At 33.0% G+C, this 10,747-nt stretch overlaps 1 protein-coding gene across 1 annotated transcript; it reads right to left on the reverse strand.

Annotated features, from left to right (window-relative positions):
- Positions 1-4,486: 4,486 nt before the first annotated feature.
- LOC135143856 (fork head domain transcription factor slp2-like) lies at positions 4,487-5,751 on the reverse strand. The gene has a single exon (XM_064075811.1). It carries the CDS (start codon positions 5,687-5,689, stop codon positions 4,697-4,699), a length of 993 nt encoding a protein of 330 aa, XP_063931881.1. The 5' UTR covers positions 5,690-5,751; the 3' UTR covers positions 4,487-4,696.
- Between the last annotated feature and the right edge of the window lie 4,996 nt (positions 5,752-10,747).

Here is a 10,747-nt window from a genome sequence, read left to right on the forward strand (position 1 = left end):
TACATATTAGACATAAAACGTATACATAGCATTAATTCAGGCTCAAGGTTGACTTGAAGGTTGGCCACACTAGTCCGGTCTCTAATTGTCGGTATAAAATATTATATGTCTAAAGGTTAAACTAATTTTTATGTTGTGTTGTGTTAGAATTTATTTCTTATCATTTTTAATTTTATTTAAAAAGTACCTATATTAATTTAGGCTTATAAACAAAGTTGTTAAAAATTAGAAATGTAATTTAATCGTAATTTTTCCTCCCTATTGAGCTTTATATCTTTTCAATTAAATAGTCATAACCAATTTATACTAAATTTCGCGATTTTTCTACCTACTTTGTACTACTTACATTCACAAAACATATAAATTAAAACTCCACGATCATGAAGTCCTCAAAACGTAGACCAAATTAAGGTCATTTCAAAATTGAGATATTTGTTTTCGTAGGACACATGTTAGAGCGTTACAATTTTGTTTTTAACTTTATTTTTGACTTCCCATGCGAAGTTTTTTGTTTTCTTGCCCATAAACAATGGTCTGTTCAGTGGGCTTCGCTCGGTGCGAGCTGATGGATGGCAGCGTGGCCTGTAGTAAATTGCTGGTCAAAAACAGATTCGCATAACATTAATAATAGAAAAAGAAACGAATAACTCTGTACAAGTGTGATGGTTAACAAAATTGGAAACCGCTGGCCGCTGGTATCAATCAGCGGGATATTGTGAGTACCAGCAGGCAGAGACGTGTTAACACTGTATTAATTTACACCAAACACGATATAGTCCCATATCTAACTCAGGCATTCCACAGCTGGGCACCAGAACCGATTTCAACACCTACACGACAATCATTGCCGACCTTTTATACGATTTTCGTTTTTTCTTGTTGGATTAAAAAGCGCGAATATATCACCATCTTGTGCATTTCGATTAAAGATGTAACAATCAAACTGTGAACAGATACCGATACATAATTTACATTTGTAATCACCATAAATGTCTCAGCGGGGAAGAGGAATTTATTCGTACAGTGTAAATAACGATGTAATTTAGCAATCCACTTAAACGGTTAGCTTTGCTCGAATTTTCTGCCCACGATAACTTAGTGTACGTTTAAATTGCGGAATAATTAGAATTGGACGAAAAATAAACCGGTGCTAACTAGAAAAATAGGAGCAGACTAGACAAGACTGCTAGGAACGAAAGGAACGTTTATTTTTGCATTACCGTCAAATGTTAGTCATCACAGTTCCAGTGGAAGTATTTCTCGAAGAAATATTTTTGAACTGTAAAAGTGTTTCATAAATTGTTTGTGGATACGCATGCCTTTGCTAAACATTGGCTAACGCGAAGTTCAGGTTCGTGTACACATTGCGAAATTTTCTGGCTTTTTTAAGAAACACACGACTTTCAGTTCTGAAAAATTGTTACAAGAATTTTTTGGAAGGCAATGTTTTATTAATTTTATCCGCCTAATTAAGCGATTGTTACCTGATTCACTTTCAAGACCTCGATTACAACTATCAATGTTCGTTAAAATTCGTTCTAAATTGAACAACCAAACGAAAAGTCATTGTAATAGGATTTATTTCTGTTAATTACAGTAACCTTCAATCTTCACACTTAATTAATTTCGTACCAATTGGAAATAATCTGTTTTAGTGCTACTAATACGGATTTTGTAACAGACTAAACAAAAGTGGTTCTTCTGACTCTACAAGGATCAGAAGAGAGAAGTAGTAAAAAAAAAATATATTTACGTCTCATCGTTAAATATTTGTAGACTTTCCAAGACATCCAGAAACATTTTAGACTTATTAATGTAAATGTAACTCATTTTACACAGCTTTTATTTAAAAAAACCTGAACAAGAAAGTATTATTTATTTATGGATATTTTATTGATTTAAAATATAGCGAACAATATCCTACTTTTAATGAATATTCCACATGTAATAAGTTTACTCTAAACAGAACACAAATCTTGTATATTATAATTTGGTTAATTTGTGATTTAATCAAAATGTATGCCTTATGGTAATATTAAATTAGGCCTATACTTAGTTTACAGAGGCACTTAATCTGTCATTAATCTAATCACGTAATTAATCTATCACGTGAACAAGTTCAACCAATCAAATTCTCAGATTAATCGCTCACTAATAATAATAAACCCAAACTAAATATTTAATACACCAGGTACAAACCGATCTTTAGATTTTTTCTTTTTGTATCATTGAATTAAATTTGCTTACACTTGTTTTTTTAGCTCATGTTCCACTAATTCAGGTCATGATAATTAACTATAATTAAATTTTACAGTTCAGATCTGTTGAACTATGTTTATGCTCCTAGTTGTGACTGTTTATCTCTTAATTTTGTACACAATTTTGGACAGAATCTCAAAAATTTACTGAAATGAAAAAAGAAAATATGTTAGACACTTAACACAAAAATTTAAGCTATATTATCAAACCTGATGATGATAATTATATTTTAACAGAATATTAGTAGGTTTATATAGCACACTATACTGATACTACCATGTTTAAACATGGCAAAAATTGTCCAAAGAATTTCAAAAATACTTATCAAATTTTAGGCCTAATTTTTCCTACATTTCTCACTTACTTTTTCTCAATGATGTCGTTTCAGCCATTCAAGACTTAATTAACAAAATAAAAAATCTTAATTTTGAAAATAATTGAAAAAAAAGTGTTGTTAATCGAAATAACTGCGGCGTCATAATTTTAGCAGCAGACACACATTTAAATTTTCGGATAATAGTTTACGAGGTGATAAAGTTTTTATAGAATCATATTTATATTACAATAATCCTATTAAACTATCAATAATTCTTTTGTAGTTGACAGAATTATTTTTAAAATATTGAAATCTATCTAGAACTATAAATGTCTTATTTATTTTCAACTAAGTTGTCAATTTAAGATAGCAATTTAAAAAATAAGAATGCAATTTTTTTACCCCAATTAGAACAAAATAATTAGATAAAACAAAATTATTTTCAGTGAACTTTCCTCGCTCCTTAACAACAACGAATACCACACACTACTGACAAACAAGATAAAATGTAATCTCTGAGATAAACTGAAAAGCTAATAATCCAAACTTTTCTAGAGGCGCCTTATTAAATTAATTTTACTAAACATTGTTTTGAGATAACGTCATACATTTAAAAAATAATAGTAATAATAATTGGCCATCTTCATCACAGTCCAGAAAAATCGGTAGGATGATACTTAGTCTGGAAATCATGTTTTTTTCTTTTTTATATTTATAAATTTTCTTCTTGTTTATTAAAAAAATAATTAGGCATAGGTGTTTTCATTTTTGAATAGAAATTATAATTTATCAGTGACGTTTTATTGATGTACTAGGTTACCTATGATAAAAATCTGAGCACATCAATCATCCTCAACGGTAGATAGTGGTTAAGACAGTAGTTTAATTATTATTAGATGACTATAAGTTTTTCCAAATATGATCTCACAAGGAGTGTTTTATTGTTGTGTCCTCAAACAAAAAACAAAAATAAAAATTTGGCATATTATTCAGAGAGTCGTTATGTTTGGCTTTAAAAAATCGTTCTGTTTATTATACAAAATTTTGTAATTTATTGACAAAATTTCAGTAATTTAAAATTTATTTTAACAAACAAATCAATAAATTTTGTCTTTCTATTATTTCATGGCATATTTTAATAATAGGACATGCTAAAATTTATACGTCTAATAGTTTGCGAATAAATATAGTTTATCTGTCTAAAAAGCCCCAAATGTGCCACAAACTTAACAATAAATTAAACAGAAGCAGATTTCGCTGAACAATTAACGAATTAAGGTGAAAAGACAAGAAACCATTATTACAGAGAAAACCATTTTTAACCAATTTGTGATAAATGACTATGTTGAAATCCCAACGTGTTAAATATGCACTTTTTATAAAAACAACTTTAAATCAGCGGCACTGATAGTTAAAATAACTTCCAAAATTAAAAATCAAACCGGTTTCGGTGAGCTGGATTTTCACATTTATAAAAGTGATAGATTTCCGAATAATTTAAAAATCTCTATCTTGTAACGAGCACGCCAGTTTGATAAATCTGAACATATTCATAATTATACCCACCAATTAATCCTTCCTTGTCTGTAGATAATAATTAATACTTTTACCTGCTATTTAATTTAACTGTTCATTTAAGAAGGATCGATACTCTGATTCTTACTTTGTTGTCGCAATCTTTTCCAAACAAAATAAATATTTAACCCGGTTTTTTCAATGTCCTCATTGTCACCCCATTACGAATAAAATATGAATAGAATAAAAATCTGACCTGTCACAACATAGCATGACTTTTGATGGTGTCCGCCAGAATTGGCACTCCACCGTCGGATACTGACCACACCATAATAACAAAGACCAACATACTTCGACAATTATTTATTTAAATATTAATATATTATTACACTATACAAACAATTATATCGAAGGTACATCACATAATCTCTCTACTTATATCCTTGATTTAGGTACAATCTTTACAAAACTATTTACAATAAAATTTGCACAGCAAATAAAAAACGTAGAAAAAAGTGGACGTTTCTAATGAGATCAAAATAAGAGTTTGAACACAAACCAAAGTCCATCAATTAAAGCTTCGTGTCCCTAACCCATCAGTCAATATCAACTCTGCCTCGAAATCACCGTAACGGGTTTAAACAAGCTATCAGGACTCCTCCTGGGTTCCGGCGAGCTGGACGTACTCGACGGCGAAAGAGTAACTGGATGTTGTAAAACCTGAGGATGTTGCGGTATCCGGAAATTGTTGTACAGATCCAGAGGTTGCCTGAAGAAGGGTGTCGACGAAACGTCAGAAGACGGTGCCAGAAGCCTCTCCATGTTGAAGGACTGCTGGGGCATGAGCGGAGTCGGCTTTGGAAGCATAGACGCTGCTTGCAGGTAGGGATTGTACCTTTGGTAGACTGAAGCTGCCAGCATTGCTGGACTACCAGGGTAAAAGGCCCCATATGGGGGCGGAAACGGCTGCAGAGGTTGGTAGAAAGCTCCAAGAGCTATGGTGCGTTTGAAAGCTGCTAGTCTAGACCTAGAAGCCGCTGTGGATCTCCTTCGGAGCTTGCCAGTAGTGCCACCAATGAAAACGTCTTCGGCGGAAGGGTCGAGCATCCAGTAGTTACCTTTCCCTGGATCGTCGTAGTGCCTAGGGACTTTCACGAAGCACTTATTTAGACTGAGGTTGTGTCTGATTGAGTTTTGCCAGCCTTGCTTGTTTTCGCGATAATACGGGAAGTTCCTCATGATGTATTCGTAGATTCCGTTGAGGGTTAGACGCTTCTCTGGACTATTCCGGATAGCCATCATGATTAAAGCGTTGTAACTATATGGAGGTTTTTCTTTACACTTTTTGTCTTCGTTGTCTTTGCTTTCTTGCGAACTTTTCGAACAATCCAGAGGTGGAGGTGTCCCGGTGACATCCAAATCACAATCGGAGTCGCTCATTTCGGTTTCAGACGCCTGCATCGAACTCACATTTTCCTCCGGACTCTTCGGGGCTTCCAGAGCCGTTTCCGGTAAAATCGAGCTAATCGAAAACGACGATTTCAACGGAGTGCGCGCCATCGTCGGAATAACCAAAATGGTTTCTTCCCTTTTCACCATATTTACATAACAACACACTAGAACGACTGTCTTCTCTCAACCGCAGTCACCCAAAGACTGAAGCTCACCATCCACTAGAACCAGTTTTGTCGTAGAGAAAGCTTAAATAACTTCTAAACTTATCCACCAATCAGATTCAGCCAATCCGCGTCTGTGTACACGCCAGGCTCCGCCCCGACTCGCCAGGACAAACCCTCTATTAGTGGGGGCATTCTCTAATGTATTAACTTGTTTGCTGACACAAGAGGGTTGTTTTGTTTGTTTTGTAAATTTCGCTGGTAACATTTGGTAACAGAGGATGGTGGCGGCTGAATGCGGGCTAGGAAAGAATCGAGGTCGACTATTATTTGACGGTTGGCACCTGGTTGTTCTTGAGGTCGCGATTATTCTTGTATTAGAGCGTTTGTGTTAACAATGTAGAGCTGATTTTTAACGTCGTGACAACTGCTTTCGAACACGTCAATAAAAGAATTTATTGAAGGATCGATGGTATAATTCGCTGGAGGAACTGCGCATATGGCGCAAAGAAGTGGTGTGGATGACATGTAGGTCACGTGTAGGTAATTTTAGTATATGGAGAAAGCAGGAAAAAGGGTGTAAAATCGAAAACAATACATATAAATCAGGTTGTTAATTACTGCATTCATATAAATAACAAAGCAATTTCCCTGTCACTATATTAATAGCAGAAATATACCTAGTGCTTAAATTTTTTTTCGAGTATTTTCTCTATAGGTCTGTATAATTAAATTTTCGCGAATTTGAGCAGCTCTTCAAAAAATAATCATAAACCTTCTTCCCCGAATGGTAATCTTCGTGGATTAATTATTTATCATGACAAAAACCTGAAGCCCGAAAGAATAATTCTTTTCTTAAAACTGTATATCTACGCTTTGTTTATTTGTCAATGGTTCCCTTAATAGGTTTGACAATTACAAATGTCAGTATTGATTAAACTGTACAACAGAAATTACCGTGCCTACAAAATGTTCTTATGATATTTATTATTATCTTGTATAAGTATACCTAGTTGTTAGATTATTATTTGCATGCATGAGTTTAAAAATATCTTAGGGTTGACTACGGTGTCTAAATTATTCACAATCTTTACTTTTCATTAATTTCATTTTGAAATTAATTAATTATTAACATTGTTATAAAAGTGCTTTAAGTTCACCGTGTTTAGTAATTGTATGTACCAAAAATCTCTTTAGAATGTAGATATCTTTAGTTTTGAAATTACATTTTGCCTTTTTTGCGTTAAATTAAATGTATATTATAATTTCACGATTTAACGAGTAGATACAGTGTGCCGAAAAGATGTTTGTGAATTTTTGTATAGTTCGGCTAAAGATATAGCACGACTATGGCTTAATTGCTGCTCAACCTTCTCCTATTCTAAGAATAATAAATAAAAATTATTTCAATACAGCAAGTGGCTAACTTAACTGTCTGCCTAACATATCATTGCTTGTAGGTGTTTATTTAATTTTATGAGGGTTCCGCTGTACAATGCTTATGAAATCATAGTCATAAACTCATTATATCTTTAGCCGAAGTTTAGTTCCACACCAAAAATAAACATGGAAAAGCAAAAGGGTTCTTTTACTTTAACCACAACTTTTGTGTGGAGTTTGCCTCAGGCATCTATTGACTTCCACTAATTTTGAGTAAATACAGGTGGCAGTGAAATTTTCATTAGGGTCCCCAACCATCTCGACGGCGGCAAATTTACAAGCGTCTTTAGTTAAGCCCTCATAAAAATTAGTGAAAGTCAATACAAGCCTGAGACAGAGTTCTGGGCAAATATTATCTGCTTGGGTAGGTACCTAGGTAAGCAATTTTACAACAGTATTTAAATTTTAACTAGGAATATAGGTACTTAGTGATTGTATAATGGATCAAGAGCTATAAGGTTACATGGCCATCATAAAATCATCCCATTGTGTGGAAGTTCATTTGTTTACAATAGAAAAGGTTTTAGGGTCGTAAATAACGTGTCCACTGCAGCTCGAGCGGCTGTTGTGGTTTCATTCAGGGGCGTCTTTCACTAAATATGAAAATCCACCACTCTACTATTTCTTTACTACCTGCAGCCGCTGAGGGTTCCGAAATAACCACTCGCTTTGAAAGCCAGTGAGCAAGAAATGTTTAGAAGACGATTCATTGCCAACCGGTAAGGTTAGTGCGAACCACACAAAGGGGGTATTTATTTGCGGTCAACTACTTTTATGATGGTCATATAACCTTATACCTTTTGGGCCACTATATTTATTTGTCTCTTCTTTTATAGCTAATTTGTACATCTTGTGTCAACAGTGAATGTTTCTTTAAATAAAATAACAATCACTACTTAAATTAATAATACTTAAAACGACGTTGCGGACTATTTCAGGGTAGTACCAAGGTAGTAAATACCTACTAGTTTCAGAAAAAAATTATAACAAATTGAACTAAACGCTAAAATCATAGTTCAGATAGATAATATAATAAAATCTATGGCAGTTTCAATGTTTTCTTGGTGTTTCCTGAATCATTCAAAATACAACGTGGAATACAAAAATGCAGATCTGCCCTTTCGGACGATCCATCTACAATATGACTGACTGCACTAACATGCAATAATATTAAGCTTATCAAACCCTTGACTTTAAAATTTTAAATGTATTTGAAGATTAACCTGAAAATAATTAAAATCAAAGCAAAAGTCTTTCATTCCTCCACGAATCTGATGACGTCAACGAGTAAAAATATATAGCTTTAAATATCTCTAATCGATTATGTAATTACACATATTTACACATTATTTATGATTCTTGGAAAATTTTGTAAGGCTAAAATTTAATTTGTTGATTACAGAACATTAGGTAATAGGTATATTTCAATAAAAACTAAAACGCCTAGAGCAAAAAAATATATGAATGATATTCACTTATACTTCTTTCATTTTCTTATGATACCTACTCATAAAAGGTAAGTAAGTATAAGGTAATCCGTGTTGTCCTGTCGTTAAAGTGATTTGAAAGAATTTGGGGGATCTTTTTATGTATTATTTTTGACGTAATTTGAAAGAATCTCGGGGACCCTCTACGTGACATTCTTTCGATGTACAAACATAAATAAACACTTGAGCTCCAGATTGCTATTACCTAGGGCTGAAGGACAAGGGGTGTTACGTATGCCTCTGGTTTTTATAATTTTTTTAAAGAGCTGGATTTGTCGGATTATAACTACAACCTTCGACCAATTCTTTACTAGTCAAAGAACTTCGTTTTCTAGAAAATGTCAGAATACCCACGTCTTTATTTAATTATGATCAAATAAAAATAATAATAATCATATTCAAAACGTTTTGTTCCATTGTGGTTTAATTTACATTATTAACAATTTTAGTATTCTGTTTTGAGGAGCAACTCATTCAAATTAAAGAAATTTCAACGTGACATTCCTTCGATTGTATAAACAATCGAAGTTAAGTATGTACACTGATAATAATACTCTTTTCCGATGGTTATTTGCTTTGAATATTTTTCATATCGTCCATAAGTCTGCGAATGGGACCTCCTTATATATATAAAGATTTTCAGAAAACAGTTTTTTGTTATAATTTTCCAAAGAAGCGAAATTCTTTGGACTGTAGGTACTTCAAGGGCGAGGGAAGTTCTGTCAAAGTAACCTTGGATCATTTTTTTTTAAATAGTTTGAAAGACTCTCGAGGACTCCTTTTTTTGTTTTTGAAAAATTTTGAAAGAATCTCGGGGACCCCTTTTATCTTCTTTTTAGTGGTTTGTAAGAATGTCGAGGACCCTTTTTGATTTATTTTTGAAGAATTTTGAAAGAATCTTAATAACCCTGTTAATTTTGTTTTTGAAGAAGTTTGAAAAAATCTCAGAGACCCTCTTTGTTTTGTTTATGAAGTAGTTTGAAAGAATCTCGGAGACCCCTTTTATCATCTTTTAATAGTTATGTTTAGTTTTTGAAGAATTTTTAAAGAATTTCGGGAATTCTTTGTATCTCGTTTTCGAAGTAGTTTGAAAGAATCTCAGGGATCCCTTTTGTTTTATTTTTGAAGTAGTTTGAAACAATCTTGGGGATCCCTCGTCTTGTTTTTGAAATATTTAATTTGCAAGAATATCAGAGTCCGGTGAAAAGTAATACAAAGTTAATATGTAGTTATTAGATAACTGAGCAGAGTAAATTTTGTCAACACAGAATTTTTCGAAAATTTTGGTTCGGGGCATTTTCCAAAACAACTTGTCGAGATCTACTAGGTATACCTACGCCAGCATTTTTGAGAATTTATAGTCAGTCTTTTTAGAAATTCCAATTTTTCAATACCTCCAATATGAATTTTTCGAAAATTTTGGTCAAGGATCGTTCACACTTTATGTTTTTCAAATCATCTCGTGGAGATGATAGTATAGTGCTCCAACTGCTGGTTCGTTTTTATGACTGCATTCTATTGTGAAAGAGTTAAGTGTTCCACAATAGGCCTCTGCCGCAAGTAATCCAGCGGTCATAAACCATCAAGGGACCAACTGACTACACAGGAACGTATGCGCCCGTAAACCTTTAAGATGATTTATGGCACGGCTATTTACATTTTCAATAGAGTTCCTAATAATTGCGGTAATTGATATTGCAGTGCCATAAAAACGAAGTCAGTGTTGGACCACTATACATGCTAAGATAAAACTAATTTTGGTAAATGAGATACCCTCTAAGAAAATAGAAAAACTTAAACTTAGCTCCGCCCACTCTTTGTCTCCTTTTCACTGATCACCCTTATTCAGTTTTCATCATTCATTCTTATTGGCTCTGAAGAAAGAATTTCACGAGTTTTCAATTTTTGATTATTCATTTTTTCAATTTTTCAAATTGTAAAAAGGAGAAATTGTGATATGAAATCGAGAAAATAAAAATCAAAAAATCGAATACATATATGAAAAACAAAAATCAAGAACTTGGGAAATTGAGGAGACGAAAAATTAAAAACGAAAAACTGAAAAATTGTAAAATTGAAAAACTGAAAATAAAAGAAAATGAAAAAACGAAAAA

The sequence above is a fragment of the Zophobas morio genome, unplaced genomic scaffold, assembly GCF_036711695.1.
Source record: "Zophobas morio isolate AGI-343-1 ecotype UQ-CSIRO unplaced genomic scaffold, CSIRO_AGI_Zmor_V1 ptg000002l, whole genome shotgun sequence".
Lineage (NCBI taxonomy): Eukaryota > Metazoa > Arthropoda > Insecta > Coleoptera > Tenebrionidae > Zophobas > Zophobas morio.